This window comes from Aptenodytes patagonicus, chromosome 3 (assembly GCF_965638725.1).
Source record: "Aptenodytes patagonicus chromosome 3, bAptPat1.pri.cur, whole genome shotgun sequence".
NCBI lineage: Eukaryota > Metazoa > Chordata > Aves > Sphenisciformes > Spheniscidae > Aptenodytes > Aptenodytes patagonicus.
In genome coordinates, this window is record NC_134951.1 from 125,932,292 (window position 1) to 125,954,195 (window position 21,904).

The following is a 21,904-nucleotide window of genomic DNA, read 5'->3' on the forward strand; positions in this document are numbered from 1 at the left end:
CATTCCTTGCAGTCATTGCTCTCATTAGTTGAGAGACTCGGGGGCGGGGGGGGGGAGGGGGGGGGGGACAGCATATCTGTGGGCACTATTTTAAGCACTGCCAAATGGTCTGAAAACGGCAATTCACACGTTTTTATTGGAGCCCTTCAGATGAGCCCAGAAAGGTGGGGAGCCGGCAGCTCTGCAGTGCCGTACCCCATCCGTTAGGAAGCTCTGAGTCACAGCGCTTCTGCACTGCCAGCCTGGGAAGAGCAATCCCCTCTCCCGCCCTCAGCCGTGACAGTGGCTCACGCCTCCCCAGCCAGAGACGCAGCTGCATTTTCTCCTCTGCGTGGTGAGGGGAGGCATCTTCTGCTTGGTAGTGCCTATAGTAACAGCTGCAGAGAGCAAACCTGCAAGACAAATATAAATAGATATAGATATATTTACACACAGATACACATATATATACACATATATATATATATATATAGACAGAGAGAGGGGGAAGTGAGCCGAGGTGTGAGATGGGAGGCGCTGCATCTTCACATCGTGCAGCAGGGACCGATCTGGCGCAGGCAGGGCGAGCGCCCGCCTGAGAGCGAGAGCACCCTGCAGGCACCGACGTTCACCCAGGACGTGTGGCATTGCAGAAGACATTTCAGGGATAATAACATCAGCTATTATTAGCCCAGTAATAACACCGAAGGGATTATAAAGTGGCTGAACTTAGGGCTACATTAGGTTTCCCCACCAGAAGGGAAAGAAAAAAAAAAAAAAGAGGATTTAAGCTGAAGGATAGTGCTGGCAAAAGCACAAGCAGTGTGAACGGGCCTTGGCTGTATTTCGGCTGGCAAACGACAGGAATTACAGTCGTCAGAGGATTGGGATTCTGGAGGAGCTCTGCAGCAGGCCAGGACCAAAAAAAACCAAAAAGGTGTAGGGGTTTTTTTTGAAGCTGGAGCTGAATCACTTTCCGAAGGGATTATATAACGTGTCACCTGTGCTCGCTGGGAACGGGCCCGGGTGTAGTAAGTGCTTGCGTTTGCCTTGGGGTCTCAGATGGAGTTCCTGTAGTCTTTAAGATTCAGGGGAAATAGCGTAACTGATTTCACAGCAGCTGAATTGTCCTCTGCTCTCCCACTCGCTGCGCCTTTCTGCAGCATCGCTGAGCCAACCTGGGGTAAATACTCAGTGGGTGCAAATCAGTGCAGCTGAAGTGCAGCACAGCGGGGTGCAGCCAGCCTCTCAAACGAGCGTGCCGTAGCGGTGCTTCCAGTGGACGTCACCTAAACTGGCTGCAGACCCGGGTTTGTAAGTTGTTTCTAATTTATTTCTTCAATGCACTTACTGCTCAGAAGAAAACATTGTCGTCGGCAGGTTAAAAAAGAAAGATTTATGGTGATGGCTCACCGGACTGTTGGCTTAGACTGGATGCAGACAGCAGGTACAACAGCGTGAGCCAGCTCAGAGCACGAACCCAAGCGTTGAGCCTGTTAGCCCCCTCTCCGCGCTACCGGCGGTGTTTACAAACGGACTGTGTGTTACAGGTGGATATCTGGTCCCTGGGCATCATGGTGATAGAGATGATAGACGGCGAACCTCCCTACTTCAACGAGCCGCCGCTGCAGGCCATGCGCCGAATCCGGGATAACTTACCGCCCCGGGTGAAGGACGTGCACAAGGTCAGACTTTCCATAGGTGATGAGGGTCTTGCACGTACAAACATTTAATAAAACCACAGCCACACACTTCCATGCCCAAAGGATAAATTGCATCTTTAAGGTACCGCCTTGAGCAGCGGGTCCCTCACAGGACTCGGCGTGGGGAGAACGCGAGGCCAAAGCCATCAGCACACCGTAGCCTTTTTGTGCCCGGCCCTGGCTCTGGTTTTGCAGCGAGTGATGGCGAAGGGAGCTGGGCAGAGCCTCGTGCTCCCTGCGCTTCCCACCCTGCCCGAGGACCAGAGCAAGTCGACACCTCAGCCCTGCTGCAGAGGGGTTGGTACATCCATGCCCGGTGCCAAAGCCTCTGGGTACCTCCCATTTCGGGTGTGCTTCTAGAAGTCAGGCCCGAGCCCTCAGCGTATGTTAATGCTTTTCTCACCCACCGCACGCAAAGCTCTGCGGTGCGTGCTGTTCTGCACCCCGCTGCTATCCAAACACTTTCAACATTAATGGCACACAGAAGCCGCACGGCCCTTCAGCTCAGCACATCCGTTGCCATAGGAAAGCTCAGTGCGTCCCTAGTCTGCCCAAGAAAAGCAGCGTGCACAGACCCAGCATAGGCTGGGAACGGGTGTCTTTGTCCGCCCCTAACGCCACTGCGATGTTGCAGGTCTCCTCGGTCCTCCGGGGCTTCTTGGACTCGATGCTGGTGCGGGAGCCCTCACAGAGAGCCACGGCACAGGAACTGTTGAGACACCCGTTTCTCAAACTGGCTGGGCCCCCGTCTTGCATCGTGCCCCTCATGAGGCAGCACAGGCATCGCTGAAGCCGGCGACTTTTTGGGAGGAGATCGGTGCAGAGTCTGGATAACGGCCGCGCAGGAACCCCGGCGGGTGTGTGGGAACCGCGGGCAGGGACGAGCAAAACCTTGCAGAGGAAAACCAGCCCCACGGAAATAACGCGGTGTATAAAAACCCAAGGAGGCGCTCTCTGGGGCTGCGAGGGACCGGGGAGCGACCCTGGCCACTAGCTGGGTGGCCGCGCTCCGCCGTGGACCATCGCTCCCCCCAGCACTGTCACCGTCTCGGCCACCCAGGCAGAAGGCGCCAAATGCAAACAAGGTTGGAAAGATAGTTAGTAGAGGATAGCACAACCAGAGTGAAACACCAGAATTTTATTGCAGGCTACGGCACTTCTATTTCAGAAGAACACTTTTCTGACAAAAAAAAGCACTTTTTATCTCGGTCATAGTGGCGCAATGTATTTTGCAACGAATTTGTAATTTTCTGTACAGTACGTTTTGATAATTTGCAGTACTTTGTCATGTAACTGTTGTGTTAGTTGAAGTAATAAGTGTAACTTAGCAAGAATTTGAGAAGATAAAGTTTCCTACTTTTTTAGCCCATTTGAAAACAGGAAAAAAAACAAAACAAAACACCTTTAGGAAGTTAGAAGGTTTTGCAATTTTCCATGGGGGCGAGGAGAGCGCTCGTCTCGCTGTCACGGCAGCCTGAAGAGCTCAACGATAACTGATGCTTGTGGGAGCGCTGGCAGTCTGGCTTTGGGTGCTCACCCTCAGCGCTACGGGTGGCGCAGCGGCAACAAGAGCTGCTGCCGAATGTTAGCGGGCGTCAGGGTCTCCCTCCCCCTTTCTCCAGGGGTGGGAGCTAACGCACCCGGCGTACCTTTGCTCAAGGGTCGTCTTCTAACGCCGTGGCCGTCCCTTCGTTTATGCCACCGCAAGGCCAGTTTTGTTACCACAGAAAGCTCCGTTATTGCTGCCACGCTCTGGAAGTGGAAAGGGACGGCAGGAGTCTGCCCGCCCGCCCAGCGGGTACCCCCCAGAGCTCAAACAGACCGTTGTGATGCGTTACGAGATGTTTGCCATATAGAAGAAGTCGTGCTGCTGTCTAGACCTTTTTGAATGTTGATGCAACAGTTGACTACTACGGTACAATTTTGTGTTATTTGTTGGATGACTTTGCATGTTAACTGTAGGCCTAAATAGATTTGCCTTTAAAATTTTTAGAAGTGCTTCATAATTATTTCAATGATAAATGAATTTTATTTATTAATGATTAGTTCTTTTTAATTACGTGTAATATGAAAGCCATGTTTTTCAAGGGTTGCTTTTTCTTACTGACCTCATTTTACAATCTCATTAAGAAACACAAAGCCAATTTTGTGAAAACACAGTTAGTTTCTTTCTTATTATGGAATTTCATAGCGAATAAATTAATTGTTATTTATTGTAGTAAATTACAACCAAACGTCTAAACCTGGCAGGAGCTGTCGCTTAAAGATCTTCCTCCGGGACAAAAAAGTTGCCAATAGTAAAGAAGCTCCTTTAGTACCGCCCTTAAAAAGTTAAAGAATATTTGAAGGGAGAGAAACAACTAAAAAGAGGAGATAAATATGAACTCGAACATTGAATAAATGTTCTTGCATCTGTGCGTCTTACTCCCCGCTGCTTTCTCTTCTTAACCCTCTTTGCACATTTTAAGAAGCCACTAAAGAAAACGTGTTTGGCTCCCGCCGCCCCGCCGCAAACATGCTCCCGGTAGCCACCCGCAGAAAACCTGGCAGAGCGCGCAGCACCCACCGCGTTCTAAGGTGTTTCTATTTTCTAGTCTTGACAACTCAGGAAAACAGGCTGCACCAGTAAAGGCAATGACGTTACAGGCGAAACTGTCATACTAGCCGCAAAAGTGAACTTTTTTTAAACCATCTTTGAATAAAAAAAGGGGTTGGGGTTGGTGGGGGGGGTTCTTCAATATTCAGCACATTTTGGGCTGTACAAGTGAAGAATTTTCTGCAACTTTCTTATCATTAGATACTTCAAACAGTATTCATCAAGTTTACTGAGAGTTTTGTCGATTGCAAAGGGTTTTTTTGTGAACACCGACTACTGGTGAGACAAATGCACATGCAAGTTAAATAAATTAATTAATAAACGCTTTAATTTTCAGTGTGATTTTTTTTTTCCCCCCATGCCTTGTTTCTATTTTCTAAATTTGGCTCGGTCACACAGTACTGGACCAAGCAAATAATAAGAAAAAAAGAGGGTCCTTGTGCGAGATATATATATACACACACATAGAGAGAGAGAGAGAGAGAGAGCGCGCGCGAGAGAGAGAGCGCACTTTACAGAGCTGCCCCTAGTGATTTTAAAGTGTCGGTGGCCGTGTCTGCGTTGAAAGGCAGCTGCTCAGCCCTGGTCCCTTGGTGCTCGGCACAGCCGCGTCCCGACTCCTCGGGGGGGAGTTGCTGGGAACCCCCAGCCTGTACTGATGGAGGTCACAGGGGCTGAGCTCCACTACCACGAGGGCTTGGGGTTAGGAAAGCCACTGGATCCAAAACAAAACCTGTGCCTACCCGCCAGCCACGGGAAGCTGACAGTCAGGAGTCCGTGGCTGTACAGGCACGAGAAAATAGGTTGGTTTGTACTTTTGGATAGTATTTATTAGTTTAAGATCTTTGAAGAGTGAAGTGCTGCTGTCCAGTTATAATTTTCCAAATTAAGAAGGTAGAAATAAGACCCCAAAAAAAGAACAACGCGGTGCCCATAAATTTTTCTCCTGGTTGATGGCACAATCACTGCATAAACACCTATGATGAACTACGGGACATGAGTAAGAATAAGAAGCTTGAGATTCTGACTGTGCCTCCACCCAAAATTAAGAAAAAAGAAAAAAAAAAAGACTTAACAGTTGTCCCAAGCACATCAGAGTTAACAAACAAGGACCAGCAGGTTGGAAGAGGCAAAAGAGCCCCCACATAACTGGGGAAAAAAAAAATTTTAAAAAAAATCTTTAATTTGCCATAAGGAGGAAAGTGCAAAGGCTTAGGGTTCGCAGTGCAATGGGGTGTGGCAAAACCAGGCGGCCTATGAGCTAAATACCCTAAATACATCACCAAAGAAACCCCAAAGGGAGGGGGAAAATCACGGAGGGAAATAATCACTCAAATCCGTATCGTCAGCCTTTGCAAAAACCTTGACGTGGGAGACTTATTTTGTTCCTCCCTGGGAGCTTCCCACCCTCGAAGAGGCCAGCCCTGATCAGGCCCGGAGCACCCATTTGTCACGCACCAGCCTCCCCTCTTCTCCCCGCACAAAAAGAAACTTCCCCCCGCAGCGTGGTTTGTCGGGCTGAAGCGAATGGTGTAGTTACAGAAATATTAGAGAAAGATCCATTTCAACCCAAGATACCGTGATTTAGCTGTTCCGAGAGCCCCCCAAACACACACCAGCGCGCACGCTTAGGTTCGAAAAATACACAACTTCTCCTCTACACACAGGGAAAAAAACTTTCATGGCTCGACACGAGTCGGCAATGCCGGCACTTGAAACACCCAGACATCCCGCTGCGGTCAGTCATACAGCACAGAACATTTTGAGAAGTGATTAGCACGCCCATACAGCTCTGCATATGAAGTACTCCAGAAAGCCCATACCTGCTGAAACATTTCCACCTTCCTTTCCTTGCCCCCCCACATAATCCCTTTTTTTTCTTTTTCCCTTCACTTGTCCTTAATTTTTGGCTCATAACCCATCAGCTCTCGTGCCTAGTGAAAACATTCCTCCCAGGCTCCCCAGCAACATCACCAGTCAGCTAATGAGTCTACGGTATTATTTGCTCCCTTAAGCATCTTCAAATCTTATAAAAGAGGTTTTACATGGTTGGACTTGATTTGGTTGGTCTTGGACTCGGTTGGTTGGACTCGATGATCTTAGAGGTCTTTTCCAACCTCAGTGATTCTATGATTCTACATTACTTTTCATTGCTGACATCAGTAAATGTTTCAAAATGCATTAGCCACTCAAAACAAACAAACAAAAAAATGCTCAACTTCGGCCATTTCACCCACAGCACTTGAAATAAAGCCAGGGCCAGCCAGAAAAGCAGGGAATAACCATGGCCTGTTACCTTGGGCTATACAGTTGACTGAGCCGCGTTCATCGCCCTCTCCGCAAATTTGTTCCTTGGGTAACCTCTGTCAGATCTTCCCAGGTCTCATCTCCTGCAACCCGATGGCCCTCGAGCCCTTATCCCGGTCCCTGCGGTGTCCACGCAGCAGAGGCCGTGTCCTCCATCACTATCACCTTATGGGCTGCGCAGTCTTGCCCTTGGTGGGCGTCTCACACTCTAGTTTTAGTTTTTTAGATACCAGATGTTGGGAGCGTCCATTCACCCAGACGACGTCTTCATCTGCTGCACCGGCTGAGGCTGAGCTCCGCGTATGGCCAGTTACTCCAATGCCTTTATTCCCGCCTGTCACTAAGGAACGATGGCTTTTTCTGAGGCCACCAGTTCTGAAAGTATTCACACATACTCACAATTTTAGTAGCAGAGGCCGGGGCATTTACTGGCCATGTAACTCCCCCTCCTCGGCAATGCATCAATAATTTATAACCAGAATAGTTTGTAAGTCATTAACGGCTGCTTTAGTAAGTGCTCAATTCTGACAGGTCCTTATAGAGCCCAGTAGGTTGATAAGTTTCTTACGTTTATCCACCTTCTACTAGCGTGTTCATAAACATCGACAAAGCAAAGTGTTCCAGTTTGCAGCTAGCTCACGAAAAGCCATCGATGAACGAAAGCGAAACATAAAATGAAATCACAGTGAAAGTGCTGCCATCCTCAAGATGCTGCTGTAGTTCGATGGGCAGGAGGGAAGATGGATGGCTTTTTTAACCTCTCTCAAATGATTTTTCAACAATAGGCTTGGAAAGCTTAAATCGATGGAAAATTCAGATCAAATTCAGTAAATAATTGTTAGCAAAAGGATGGAAGGAATTAAAAGATTCAAAGGGTTTTCTTTCAACAGCTTAACTTCTTTAAACACGATACATCAGTCTGGGACACAACGCAAACTGTCATTGAACTGAAATTGTTTCTATTTCCTTTCTTCCCAAAAAAGAGAGGAAAACCATTTCAGTGCAACAAGAAATTATTTTCTATCTTAATTCAGAAAACCAAGAAATTTGTTGCTGTATTCATGCGACCGTTCCTGATAGCTTACAGACACTTTCAACCTGAAGGCGACGCCGAGCGCTAGCCAAGGGAAACCTCTACCATCTCACACGAAAAGCAGCAGGCGTACGGTATATGGGCAGAGGGTTGCAAGAGCTGCATCGGCTTTTGGGGGTTGTCCTCTCCTCAGATGGCCGATGCCACCACTTCAATGCACTGGCCAATGCTCAAGCAGTGGGATCAGTCAAGGACAGTCCTACGAGCAGTGAAGACAATGTTTTCCTTGGGCTGCTCTGCTACGACTGCCCTTACGGGGTCACTACAGGTTGAATTAAAAGTGGTTTGCAAAGTCAACCATAAATTAGCATTTTTTTTTTTTTTTTCCATCTCAAATACATGTAGATGTTTGAGGGAGTCTCTCTGTTACAACAGGCGGTTCTTGCTTGCTTTCTGAAAATGGGGAAGCAACAACGTAACCTACAAGGGGCTAAAACCCACCAGCAGCTTTACTTGAGCAAGACACAACAAACTCCAGCTGCTCCAAAAAACAGCCTGGAGGGATGTTCAGTCAGCAGCTCCATCCACCAGCCACCGCCTCTCCGAAGAGTGACGCTAAAGCAGCTAAGCCAAGCCCCGGGTTTTGTGGCCTTCAAACAGCTCCACGTAAACCCTGAGCTGTAGCTTTCAAGGGAGGCTAAGAAAGGTTAAATGTAGCCCATCAAACGCCCCAGGGGTGCAGAGCGGGGGGTTTCCCACCTCCTGCTCTGGTTTTCAGAAGTATCTGTCAAGCCCTCGCCAGCTATGGATGATCCTTCCTGCCTCTAAACCCGCTCTGCAAAATAAGTATGATTTCTGCGGGATGTAAGAAACTATAGTGCAAATGGGATTGCCACCGATGGCTCGTGCGAGGAGCCATCGCACGAAGCAAAAGCAGGAGGCCAAAAGGAAGGAGCATCAAGACTTTGCTTGGTTGCGTTTTTTGGAATACTTTGCAGCTACCCTGCCTCTGCCACCAGCTATGCATTGGCCTCAGTGCAAGGTTGGATGCACTCAGGGGTCACGGAAAGTAGCTGAGACGTGCAAGTCCACTACTGGTACGGTCATCCCTTCATTGGGTTAAAAATTTGGGGGGGATCAGAAACCAAAAACACATAAAAATGCTGCAATGTGCATTTCCTTATCTCTGTAAAGCAAAGGCAAGTGGAAGGGAAGTAGCTCTTTTTTATGTCACGCATTTAAAATTTTGATATCCAAATAGATACGCAACTAATTCTAGTTTTGCAAGAAAGGAAAAAAAAAAAAAAAAAAAAAGAAAAAAGAGGGATGGGTGCTGATGAATGTGAAAAGAGGGAGGGAAAAAAAGCCCTAATGGGGTCTCCTAGAGAAACAGATGGCACAAAGGAAAACCAGGATCCTCTTCCTTGTTTCCAGCCACAAAGTCCTTCTCTTCCCCCCTTTTTCACAGACAATGTCCCAACTCTTTTACACCTCTAATTATACTCAACTGAACCAGCAGAAATCGTACCTACTGACACCAAAGACCTGCAGCTCACTGGGAGGAAACCGGCCGGGTGAGGACCCGCCTCTTATAGACCGGGATGTCTCCAGTTTGGTGCAATTTCCATCCCCATCCCGCCACCGTGTCCTGCCCCACCACTGCTCATCCGTACAACCACGCCATCCCAACGGCTTATTCCCGCAGCCACCTCGCCAAAACATGCTACGAAGACGACAAATGACAACGGAGGGGCTCCTTTGGCATCTGTAGTTCAGCTGTTTGCTTCCTTCTTCATTTTATTTTATTTTTTGGGATGTCAAATACGGAGGCAGATGCTCCAGGCTGATGGGAGCTGGCTGGGAGAGCCTTTCTGGCTGGAGGGCAGACAAGAGCGAGGCAGGACAAAGCTGATAACCATGGCCCCTCTCTATTAAGGATGAACCTTTAATCCTTTTATTCACCCTCCCGCTACCTATGGCTTTTTCTGGCTGTCTCTAAAAGAACCTTTTCGTCTTTTTTTTTTTTTTTTTTTTTTTAAATAATAATCAGCTCATTGTAGGCAGTGGCACTTGGTCAGCCTGAAGCCCGCCCAGGACACTTTTACTGGAGTTTTAAAAGAAAAGGGCAAAGCCACAAGCATCATTAGCGCCATAATTTTGCTTCTTACATCCAAATAAGAAAACAAAAAGGCGAGCATAACATAGAAATGAGACCAGGAATAAGACAGGACTAAAGGAAGGCTCTTGCTGCATCCACCTTTCTTTTCACCTTCAACAAAAAAGCCTCATGAATTTTGGAGGAGGCTGCAGCATTAAAAGCAGTTAAGTTTCTCCTCTTCCACTTCTCAGCATTGAAATTACTGTTTTTCTTGGCCTATTACCCTGTTTTAAACCAAAGGGGGACAGTTTGTATGAGTCCCTGTTTGGATCAAATCAAATCAAATTACATTTCAAAGTAATTTCCATACCCTAAACTGACACAAGGTCTGGACTAACTCCTGCTGCGGTAACACCGGAGCCAAGGGAAGTCAAAGCTTTCAGTGGGAACTGGACGGGACCGGAGCAAAACGCGCCATTGCCCATAAAACACATAAGAAACAGCCAAGAGATTCGAAGAATATTAGAAATAGCCGACAAAGCACAGAATACTGAGCCACCACCATGCCTTCACCAAACCATCCGCACCAAAATACTGCTAGAATAAATCCTACATTTCACATCCATCCAGACTATGTATTTTTTGCACCGATTCCATTAGATACCATGGAGTTAGTAAAAAGCATTGTATCATTTCAAAATAAGAAGGCAAATCATGTATTATATATGTACATGTTTTAATTAATTTTAAAAATGGTCTACATTTAAGGAGAGATTTCAAGGGTTTCCTTATGGTTTTTTCTGTTACATTAGATTACACCTGAATAATCTGCATAGTAACTTTAACATTCCTGTTTTCTTTTTTTTTTTGTTTCATTGTGAAAATACCAGTTGCAGGTAGCAATGTAACATCTCAACAACAATCACAATACGTGCAGGATGTCCAGCCAGAAGCATTTCTCAGTTGACTTGCAGTAGCATGGCACTTTATAATTTGCGTATCAATACTCTTTTTTTTTAATTATTATTACTTTTTTAAGTTTAATTCAGATGTGGCTCAAGAAGCAAAAACAAACTTTCCTCGCTCAGCCTCAAGTGTGGGGTCAGCTCCTCAGCTGGCTGCAAACTGCTGCGCTGGAGTTACTGCAGTTTATACCAGCTTGAGGTTCTGGCCTTTTTTTTTATTATTATTATTTTTCAAAACACACCTGTATTGCCTTCATGCTTTCCTTAACATGAGTGCAAACTTCAGGCATGTGGTTTGAGTCCCTCCGTTAGAGGACCTTAACGAAGTCTGTCCGATGGCTCCGTCCCCCAGCCCTGCTCCCTGCACAGACGTGAACAGAGAGGGCTGAACGCTGCCAAGCGCAGCGCACTGGGGAGGTAACAGTCCCTTAGGGGGAGGAAAAAAAGAGGAAGAATTTTAAAAAAGGGAGGAGAAAAAAAAAAAAAAAAAAGAAAAAAGCTAATTTTGCCCCCAGTGTTAAACTTTGACATGTGAAGCATTTCTGTTTCCAGACAATCGGCCCAGCTGCTTAAGATGATATTCATATCACCTACTGCCACAGACAGACTCCTAAAATCAGATGCTCTGAGTCTTCTTACAGAGACAGCTATGTCTCTGCACCAACTACGTTAAAGCCTAACCTTAACTTGTGTGTCTCCATGAAATACCCGCCATTAGGTGGTGTGAATACCGTCTCTCGCCCCCCCATAACCTTTCCTCACCCTTCGAAAAAAGTGCTTTTGCTTTTTCTACCTGATAAATATTGGGGCTGCTCGATCCCGTCCCCTATCCCATGTGTTTGTACTGAGATCTGTCCCGAGGAATTTGCACTTGGTTGGCTGTCAGCTTGTGGTGGATATGGTAAACACAGAGGGTTATCACGATAACCAACCCCAGTATCAGGCCCAAAATCAGAGGCAGGGTTTCTTCTAACTGCTCCCTCTGGTCCACCGGGCACTTGTGTTCTGCAGGGAAAGGAAGAAAAGGAAAGAGAGAAACAGAGAAGTGAATGAGACATTGCAAACCTGATCTCCTGCTGCAGTAGTGAACCGACTTCCCCAGAGTCACAGCTCCGCGCCAGGGGTCCCTGCGCAGCAAAAACAGCCGCAGCAGCAAGGAGAGACAGCAACCGTCATCGGAGTCCCAGGAAGAAAACCAACTGCTTTGGAGGAAAGTGAAATCACAGTCACAACGCAGGGTTTGGAGGGAGAGGCAACATCTATCGAACCAGCCGACGCGGTGGGAAAAAAACGCTTTCATGCCCATAAGCTCCTCTTCAGGCCTCTGCCACACCAGTACAGCAATGGCCTTGTTGGGAACGGGACGGCAAAAGTACAAGTTTCCCAACCGTGGCTGAAGATCTGCTTTGTTTATTCAGTTATAGAGGCTATAAATATTGTAACACAAGACCTCAACATCAGTAAGTCTTTAATCCTGTATCAGACTTACCCTGCTCAACGTTGAAAAGATTTTTTCCCCCCTCTATCTGCAAGTCAGAGATCTTGCAGCATCTCTCCCCCCTCTCCATGAGCTCCCCACGGGGAGTTCACCAGCACTGGCAGAGCACGTGCGTGTTTGCGGTCAAACAGCATCCTGGCACCCCACGTTTTTTGTCAAATATGGCAAAGGATGAGCAGAAGCAACACGAGCCTCCCCAGCGTTCTTCCCTCTGGCCTGAGTCCCCGTCATAGTCTAATAAACCACTAGAAAATAATAACCACCACACAATGGGAAAACACTTTTCTGTCTAGCTCGCAAAGGCACAGCAACCAAGGTTAGGAAACACGTTACGCTGGTAATCCCGGTTCAGCTCCCTTACACTTCCAGAGTCTACTGCAGGCCTGAATGACAGGATCACGATTTACTTTTTTCCCCCGCCAGACTCTTGCTTATCCGTGCTGATGGACAGGCAGAGCTCATGTTGCCAGGATGGGGCTGCCAGACCAAAAAGAAGAAAACCACCAACTCGGGGGGGGGGAGAAAACCCACAAGAAAAACCATGGTTATGGGTTACAGGAGGGACAGTGCTCTGGCCCCTGGATCATCTTCTTCACAGTACTAGAATTGTGCTGAAACAATTAAAACAGCAATTACTTTAAAAAAAACAAAAACAAACTAGAAAAAAAAACCAACAGAAACAAACTAAAAAAAAGGCTGCATGTTAGATGAGCAGATACAAAAGGCACCACTAATTCCATCGCTAAAGACTGTCCAGATGGGTTCCCCAGGCAGCTGATTGCAAGACGCAGAGATCTGCAATAACCACGAACGGCAAACGCTCTGCAAATCTAACGGCATGTGGCAAAAAGCAGGAAAAACCCAGAGACCCCCCCAGGCCCAGGCAGGAGGTGACAGCAGGGATGTATCTCCAGCAGTGCCGGCACCTCCGGGAACTCCGTCACCTCCCAGAGTGGAGCCGTCCTCCCAGCACCAGGCTCACAGAGACGCCATTGGGAAATGTTTCGAGCTGTAAATGAAGTGAAACAACAAAGCAAAAGTGAAATTTAGTCTAACAAAAAAGATGTCCTTCTCCAGTTGCTCGCTGTTTCACCAGAGGAGTGATTAATCACCAGGACTGTGTTACAGGCGATTCAGCAATTGCTGCAATGCAGGGGTTTTGTTTGTTTGTATTAAGGAGAAAGGGAAAAAAAATCCTGATTATTATTTAGCTCCCAAAATTGGGTTTCTAGAGCTTTATGAAATTCTTCCTGGTTTAGGATGCTAAGGCCTGACCAGACTCGCAGCGCCAAGGCAGCAGCAAGTTGGCATCCCCGGACCTGACTGCGGAAAAAGCCATGCACGGGGCAGTGCCGTGAGGCCAGGGGTGCTCCAAGTCCCCGACCCCACGGCTCACGCGCCGGTACAGAGCAGCACCTCTCCTACGGGAAGGATCGGTGCTAGAGGAGCTCACCACGCAGCTGCAGACAGCCTGACGGGCCAGGGTGTGCTGATGTGCCAATTAGCAGCGTTTTAGTCCAGCCACTGCAATCTCCTCCCGCGGGCACTAAATTTTGCTTTGAGAGTGCTTTAGCTTAAACCCTACGGAAAATTGAAACAAGCCTGCTGTAAACCCAACTGAGGGCATTCACCTGTGCTCAAACACGGCAGGTTTGCCCGCGCGCCTTTCCTTAAACAAGAACGATGCTGCGTTTGCGGGAGAATGGGGTGAACGCGAGGGTCCGCAGCCAGCGAAGGCAAAGCTAAAAGCACCAGTGCTGCGATGCAGAGGACTAACCCAACTCTAACGCACCTGCTTGCAATATTTGAATTCCCAGCTTTTGCCAAAGCAAACTGGCTGCAGAGCGCAAAATGTGCCAGAGGACACGGTCAAAACTCCGGTGTCCACAGAAAGCCACGGCTGTACTTAAGCGTCTGAGACTCGACTCAAAAAGGTGTCAATTCTTGCAAGCAGCCAAGGAAGATAGTTCTTTATCCTGACAGTTTTTAAAGAGGATTAAAAGAAAAAAAAAAAAAAAGCCCATAGGGGGAAAAAAAAAAATCAAAGCAAAGCTCACAGTCTCCAGCAGCACACCCACAAACCGTGCTGCCCTCCCCAGCTGCACCCTGCTGCACTTCCCCGGGCAGAAAACGCTCTGCCCCAGCAGCGAAGGCAGCCTTGCAGAGCAGCCACCTCCTCCTGCCTTACCAACACCTTCTCCTCGCCAGACACATCCATTTTCTCCTTTTGGAGCAGACTGCCAAAGTCTGTGCTCTTCGAAGAGCATAGGAGGAACGGGAATGGGGCTGTGGGGGACCAGCACGGCAGCACAGGCAAGTGCAAAGCACAAACTCGATTGCAGAAGACTGCTAGGAGAATCAATTTCGTATTTTAACATTCATACAGTGCTAAAACACATCATTTTACAACAAAAACATTTTCACATTTGTAACAGCGTACTTCAACATTTATACTGCATTTTTCACCCCAAGAGTTCAAAGCATTGCATAGGCACTGAGGTCCACGACACCACCTACCACCGCGTGGAGGTAGGTAACAGGTATCATTCCTGGTCTATCAGCAAAGGAAAACACAAAGGGGGAGCGGGAGGGGAGAAGGGTTTGCATAAAGTCCACGGCAGACACAAATTCAGCCACTCAACCCCATCAAGCACAGTGCGGGCAGGTGGGCTGGCTGATGCACGACAAATGAAACACCATCGCACTGGGAACTGCTCTGTATTTTAAATCAATGCCTTCTGCAGGAAAACAGCCCTTTTCATCAAATTTTCCTGACTATTTTGTTTCAGGTCACAGGAATCTCAGCATTTGCCCAAATCGCTGGGTTTTACCCTCAGTCCAGCAAAGCAAAAAGGTCCCTGGCAAATTTTAACTACGTGAAAAGTTCAGGTGATGCTGGGAGTTTCGCCGCATCCCGAACCTGGCAGGGTCACCCCTCCGGCAGAGAGGTGCCACCCCGCAGCCCGGGTCCTGGCCCTGTCGAACAAAGACTGCGGGTGGATACAAAGGAGGCGTTTAGGTAAGTTCCCCATTGTTCTTTTGTGCTGTGCTTCCTCTGACACCGCACAGCACCCAGGCTCACGTACCGCCACCGTTTCTATGGTGAGTGCTCGTCCAATTTCAGTATTAGGCTACGAAACCGCCCAACAGGCCCATTTTCTCGTTTCAGCATCCTTCTGCAGAACAAACAGCAGCAAGGCAAAAAAAAAAAAAAAAAAAAAAAATCAGCGGTTTCCCGCAGTCACGACCACAAGCCTGAGGACCCCGGTGCAGGGGCTGTTGAAAGGGATGGAAAAACAGCCCAGTTGTGTCTGGCATGATAGGATGGATTTTTGAGATGGGCGTTTCTAAGTGATTAGCTTAAAAAAGAATTAAAAAAAAAAAAAAAGACTGGGTGCTTTTTTAAATGTGGCTGCTACCTTGCGAAGAGGAGCTACTTGGTGCCAAGGACCCTTGAGAGAACGTGGCCCTCGTTTGGGGTGGCTCAGAGGGAGATGAGACCTCCCAGGATCCTGGTCCCCAATTCTCAGCCTTTGTATCCCTTTGTATTAGTATTTCGCGTTATTTTGATTAAAATCAAAAAGAGCTGACAATTTCTGTGGGGTTCTTTCACCAATTTAAACGTTCTCCTTGCACCGTCTTGATCCAGCTCTCTTTTTACTGATCTTTTAAGCTGAAAAATGTACACACATTTTCCCTATTAAAAAAAAAAAAATTTCCCAAGCTCTGAATGAAAAAAATGTTCTGCTGCTTCTATATTGAAAAAGGCAAATATAAGTATTTATGTATATTTTTATATATATGTATGTATCTGTGAAGGTTGGAAGCAGTGTCTTTAAAAAAAAAAAGAAAAAAAATATTCTAGTACAAGTTTAAGCATTCAAAAAAATAAAAGCAATCCAATCACTCTCTAACAAGCTTTTTAATCTACCCCAGACAGGACAGCGTCAGGACTAATGACAAAACCTTTCCCCCATTTCTTTGTGGTAAAAGGGCCATGACCCTCCTGCATCTCGGCGATCCTTCTGCTCTCGCAGGTCTCTTTCTCTATTCTAAAATATTTTAAAATGTTTTGTAGCTTGTTCATAATTAATAGGAATTTTACCTAATGGGAAATTAATGAACCAAAAAGGAGAAGGCTAATTACTGTAATTTAAGATTGGCAGTGATTCTCAGACCCCACAAAGGATCATGTTTTGCCATGCATGTGCCGAGGACACGCTGGTCCGCAGGGCTGGTGGGGACGTGCCGCTGGGAGAAGCGGCAGAGCCCCGTGTGAAGCTTCACTGATAAATGACCGTCCTCTCCAGGTGCTCTTTGCTATTTAACTTCCAGTGGAATTAAATAAAAGGAAGTGTCATTGAATAACGAGAGCAACAACAAGCAAACCAGAACGCTTGACAAAGAAAGAAACAGTGCTTTCCTCAGAAGGAGGAATTCCCCACACATGTTTAAAGATTGCTAAACCAACTGGGGTCTCCTCGTGTCCTGGATTTTCAAAAAAGAAAAAACAACAAACTACAACAATGAAGGAAAAAAAACCAAACAAACAACAAATTTACCAGCTGATACAAAAAAGCATATCATGAAAAAGGCAGGTAGTCCCCTTTGGCAATGAACCCCGAGCTTGGTTGTTTTAACTGCGAGCTCTCGGACTTGACAAGTTTGGTATCACAGAGACACAACAGCTAAAACTGAGTCCCGGCTTGCATATTTTAAATATGCTTTTCTCAGCCTCCAAGGTCTGCCCAGCCAAACCCTGAATGTAGGAAGCCTGGATCCACAGGAAGAGGGAGAGGATGAAAATGTGCCAACAAAAATGACAGGACTATGAAATTCTACCTTTTTCTCCCTGTGGCCTATGCAAAATGTGGTACTACTTCAATAGGGGGGGGGGGGAAGAGAATTATTTTTGCCCATGGACGAAACCTACTCCGTACTACACTGACCGTGCCATGAGTAATTCAGCCATGCAGAGCTCTGCCAGAGCCAGTGTACATAATAGCCTGTATTTACTACATCAGAGGAATGTGAGTCATGAGCGTAAGTGCTCAGCTCCGCAGTCAGTGCTGTTTTTCTATTGTGTTCTAAAATATTTCCCATACGCCAAATAATAAAACCCCACGTTTTTAATGCTAGGCTTGAAAAGAACACCACCATTTTCTAGCTCGTTATTAAAAGATTTGGCTATTACAAATTTTATTTGCACCTTGTTACGATAATGGAGTTAACTAATTTGCTAAGATGGCACCGTAAAAAGGGGACTAGACTCGAAGCCCTAATTCAGGTGAGCATGTTTACACTCCCTCATTCAACCTGATGGAAAAGGCGGGGGGAAGTCAGGAAGGAGGAGCACCACGGGTTCCTCACGATAAAGGGAGGCAAAATCTGCAGGAATTCTGCCCCACGGCAGTATTGCTGCTGACTTCAGTACAACCCTTTGATAGGGACAGCACGTGTTAACTCACATTTTCTTTTATCCACAATTAATGATAAAGAAACCTAAGAAGAGGAACAGCGTCCCGTGTGTTTGGCGCAAGAGGCGCCTCACTGAAGTCCCCGTTACGCTTCCTTCACCCTTGCAATGAGCATTAACCAAACTGAAGCCAGCAACGTGCATCGCAAGTACTTCCTCCCACCGCAGCCCCAAGCTTTCCTCAGCGTGCTGTGGCCCTAAAAAGCCCTGGAGCTGTACCGAAGCACCTTCCGTGCTGCAGAGCAGACACCTAAGCCTTGCAGGGCTCCCCAGGGACCAGGCAGTTCTGGGGCTTGCTGGCAACCCAGCCACATGAGTCCTCACAGAACTCATGTTACCAACGTACATGCAATGACAGCCCATGTTTTGACCAAACAGCAGCTGGGCTGAATTTGTAAAGGCTTTTGGGAGACCACGAAGACAAGGAATGGGTTGGAGGGACCACAGGGAGCACTGACAACCCGCTGGAGCGGGGGGGAAGGTGCTCTGTTAAAGGTGGGACCCAAAGTCCTTCAGTATATTGCGACACTCCCAAAGGCCGTGGCAGCGTCAGCATCTCGGGATGGCTTCGCCCTGCACCTTACCTTCACTGAAGACAAAATCTGCGGTGATGTCGAAGGGCTGGACGCGCACTTCCGACAGCAAGAGCTGCACGGACTTCTGGTGGTCGCTGGAGATGAGGGAGATGGTCTGCTGCGCCTGGCACTCGTAGGACTTCCCAGCCGGGGTGAGCAGGGCAGAAAGCCGGTGCGAGCTGGCCGTGTGCTTCCCGGCTGGCCAAGGGGCAGAAACAGCAGAGGTCAGGTCCCGTCTCTGGGGGACCAATGTGACTTTATTAACAAAGCTAATGAATTGAACACAAGGGTATGCAGGCGGCGTGCAATGCGGCGGTCGCACGCTCCACTGCTCTCTTAAAGCAGCATTTTCTCCTGGGGTGGGACCGTGCTTTCGGCGTGACACCCCCACATAGCCAGGGCGGTTCCCGCACTGGGGCTGCCTGCCCACAAGCAGGAACGGACGGCTGCAGGGCACGGTCCGGCCGGCACGAAGGGGAGAGCTGGCTCTGCCACTGCCAGCTATGTTCGTGTCACAGGACTTGAAGTCCATAAAGTCGGAAGAATGGTTTCTATTGATGCAGGTTTCAGCCTCGGACCGTGCTCGTACTCCCTACGTTTGGGAAACAGCAATTCCTGCGGCGGCGCTTGGGCTCTGGATTCAGGTGGAAAGGAGCGATGGAATTTGGGGACCTCACTACAAAGCAAAACAGGCCATAACACCTTTCCTGAAAATACAACATGACCATTTCACCCAAGTATAGATTACAAGAAAATATTTTCCCATCACATCAAGGTTGTTTTATACATGAAGGCCGAATGCAGCTCAGCAAGGTGGAATGAGGGATGCCTTCCACCTCCCACTCTTCTGCAGCCCTTTGTTCCCCTCCAGCAGCACAGAAAGGCAATCAGTGTTTTGCATTTGCAGAGGGTGATGAGGCATGGCCAACACCGTTTGGGGACACAAACAGTAGAAACACCAGTGGGAAAAATAGGTCCATGTCCCGTGTATCTTATGCCACAAACTCTTAATGCACCATTCACTAGAGTTTGAAAAATCTTGAAGAACAACTTGCAAATGACAGTATTTCAATTTTCAAGGCAAGACAACTCATTTCTGAGCAAAAATGAGATAAAAACCAAAACGAAAGCCAAAAGAAAGGAAACCCGGTGAGAAAAGAGGGGGCTGTTGGGTGTGGAGGTGTGTAGGGGTACAGATATTGATGTCAATCTCACCGTTATCTTGGGAAACAGCTGCTTTCCCACCTATTCAACCATCATCAGAACCAAGGGGATAATTAACCTTAAAAAACATCTCCCACAGGAAAGGAGACAAATTTTTCCAGACCAGGCGGACCCCTACCCCACTGCCCGGACCCTCAGACCCTTGGGTCCCACTGGGAGAGCCCGGGGCAGTGCAGCAAACACACAGAGGTTTTTTATCACACAACTGCAGTGATTAAAAGCAAGAAACAAGCATAAGGGGGGGGGGGGAAGGGGGGGGGGAAATTAATACACGGTTTAAAACCGGCACCTGGTCCCGGCTTTGGAGTTTCTTTTTTCCCTGCTAAACTACATTTAGCCGAGTAGCCCGCGGGGTGTTTCGTGTCCCCCCCATCCCGGCTCCGCGCTCGCCAGACCCCAGGGATCTGCTTTAAATCCCGTCCCCCCCGGGGCGCTTACGGCTGACGGCGTCCTTGAAGTAGGTGCGCTCGGCGGTGTCGTAGGTGAACTGGATCCGGCTGAGCCTCCAGAAAGCCTCCTGCCCCCGGGACGTGTTGTGCCCCTCCTGCCAAGACAGGGTCGGTCAGGACCCCGGCAATACCGCCGTGCGCCCCCCAGCTCCCGGGCGTGGGGATGGGGGAGGGAGCCCCGTACCTTCAGGAAGAAGAGTTTGAGGGTGTACGCTTGCTCCAGCCAGGAGATCTCCAGCTCCGACTCGTTGGTGCCGCACTTGCCCTTCATCTCGGCGCCCCGCGACAGCGGGATATCGGCTTGCTCCGTGATCAGCTGGAAACAGGGTGCGGAGCTCAGGGGGGCGATCCACCCCCCCAGCCCCGGCTGAATATCCTCGGAGAGGATAAAGGACTTTCCAAAACTGCCGGCGGATTCCCGCCCCCCCGCCCGCCGCCGCCGGTCCTGCCGTGACAACGTGCAGCGGCTCCGCGGCTGCGGCTTGTAGCGGTGTAAACCCGAGCCCCGGCCGCCCCCCCCGGGCCGCGCCGCAGCTCCCCCGACCCTGGACCCCACTCACATCCACGTAGTTGCTGGCCCACACGTCGTAGGGGACGATGAACTTGGCTGCGAATTCCGCCATGAGACACGTCGTCCGGTTTTCCCGCACCACGAAAATGTCCTTTTCGGGGTTAGGGGAGAGCCCGGAGAGATTTTCAACTTCTTGCTCGGCAGCCAGGCGAGCCGCGGCGTCTGCGGGCAGAGAGGCGCTGAGCGCCGGCGGCGCCCGGGGCCTTTTGCCCTCGGCCTTTGCCGGCTCACCTTAACATCCCCCGCTCCCCGCCCGCTGGAGTAGGCGCCCCTGTCGCGACAGGGCGTCCCTGTCGCGATATAGCGGGCAGTGGAGATGGGGCAGCTAGTGGCGGTGAAGCAGGACCGGCGCTCTAGCAGCGCCGGGTCTGCCTCAGCGCCAGCCTCATCGCGACAGGGCTCCGTGTCGCGACTCGCCGCCGCGGTACTCACGTAAGAGGAAGAGCAGCCCCGGGAGGCGCCCCCCGGCCATCCTTCCTGCTCGGCCCCGGCGTGTCCGCGGCTGCTGCTCCTCCGAAAGGGTCCGCTCCGGAGGAAGGAAGGAAGGAAAGAAAGAAAGAAAAGAAATATTAAAAAAAAAAAAAGAGAGGAAAAAACCCCTGAAACACGTCCTTTCTCAGGAGCTGCACAGGCTGCAAAAGCACTCTGCTGCGGAGTGGCGGGGAGGAGGGACGGGGAAGAGTGCGTGGGTGTGTGGGGAGGAGGAGGAGGAGGAGGGGAGATGCCGGCGGAGCTGATGAAGGCGCCCACGCCGAGGGACGGGGCCTACGCGGAGGCAGGGCGGGGAGGAGGGATTCTCCCCCGGCGCGGGGGGTCCCCGCCGACCCCCGCGGAGGGGCTCTCAGGGATGCCGGCGGGGATCCCGGCGGAAAGCGCGGACCTCGAAGGAGGGAGCCGGGGAATCCCCGGCCAGCCGGGCCGCCCCGACGTGCCGCCGGAGCGGGGCTGAACCGCGGCGAGCGGCCTCCGCTCCCCCGGGCAGGGCAGGGGGTGGGAGCGGGGCCGCACCCCGGAGCGAGCCCGACGCCGGCCCGGGGCACGCGGGCTTCGCCGGGGCACGGCGCGGGGCCGGGTCCCCCTTCCCCCGGGGTCCTGCCGCCCACCCTTTCTCTTTCGGTGCCGCGCCAGGCGGCCGCTCCCGCGGGACAACTCCTGCCCCGGGCAGCGGCAGCGCCGCCGGAGAGGCGAGCGAACCGCTAAAGCGGGACAGCGGAGGGGATGGAGGAGGGGTTATCTAGACCAGCGCCGGCTGCTCACGGAGCGTCAGTAATTTCGGTAAAGGCGAACAGCTGCTTCGTGTTTTAATTTAGAAAGAAACGTGCAGCTATTTTTGTGTGGCAAGGTCAGAAGCAAGCCCGGCACCCTTTTGTAAAGGGCCGTCGAGGCACCTGAGTTCTTAAGACGTCGTGACATACCGTAAAACAACCATA

The 21,904-nt window shown here is 49.5% G+C and overlaps 2 protein-coding genes across 6 annotated transcripts in view; one reads left to right on the forward strand and one right to left on the reverse strand.

Moving 5' to 3' along the window:
* PAK5 (p21 (RAC1) activated kinase 5) overlaps window positions 1-3,466 on the forward strand; it is a 91,446-nt gene extending 87,980 nt beyond the window's left edge. For all 3 annotated transcript variants that reach the window (XM_076335115.1, XM_076335113.1, XM_076335114.1), the window contains 2 exons: window positions 1,530-1,664; window positions 2,317-3,466. In XM_076335115.1, coding sequence (XP_076191230.1) covers window positions 1,530-1,664; window positions 2,317-2,472 — 291 coding nt within the window. In that variant the 3' untranslated portion in view covers window positions 2,473-3,466. The remainder of the gene's footprint in view (window positions 1-1,529; window positions 1,665-2,316) is intronic.
* LAMP5 (lysosomal associated membrane protein family member 5) lies at window positions 375-21,085 on the reverse strand. 3 transcript variants are annotated; one of them, XM_076335117.1, is made up of 7 exons: window positions 20,907-21,012; window positions 20,464-20,636; window positions 20,088-20,219; window positions 19,893-19,998; window positions 18,240-18,428; window positions 11,475-11,686; window positions 375-392 (listed from the first exon to the last, which is right to left on the reverse strand). In XM_076335117.1, exons 1-6 carry the CDS (start codon window positions 20,944-20,946, stop codon window positions 11,508-11,510), a joined length of 819 nt encoding a protein of 272 aa, XP_076191232.1. In that variant the 5' UTR covers window positions 20,947-21,012; the 3' UTR covers window positions 375-392; window positions 11,475-11,507. The 3 variants fall into 3 exon arrangements, with proteins under 3 accessions (XP_076191232.1, XP_076191231.1, XP_076191233.1); XM_076335116.1 differs by lacking the exon at window positions 375-392 and adding an exon at window positions 10,434-11,108; XM_076335118.1 differs by lacking the exon at window positions 375-392 and having other exon boundaries at window positions 10,434-11,686; window positions 20,907-21,085.
* Between the last annotated feature and the right edge of the window lie 819 nt (window positions 21,086-21,904).

Bases quoted from the DNA above. Each gene is read 5' to 3' on its own strand.
- LAMP5 (XM_076335117.1), bottom strand. From the start codon at position 20,946: ATGGCCGGGGGGCGCCTCCCGGGGCTGCTCTTCCTCTTAC. The intron at 19,999-20,087 runs GTACGGGGCTCC...CTGTCTTGGCAG, and splicing joins TCAAACTCTTCTTCCTGAAG to GAGGGGCACAACACGTCCCG. The intron at 11,687-18,239 runs GTAAGGTGCAGG...CTTTCCCTGCAG, and splicing joins AGATTTTGTCTTCAGTGAAG to AACACAAGTGCCCGGTGGAC.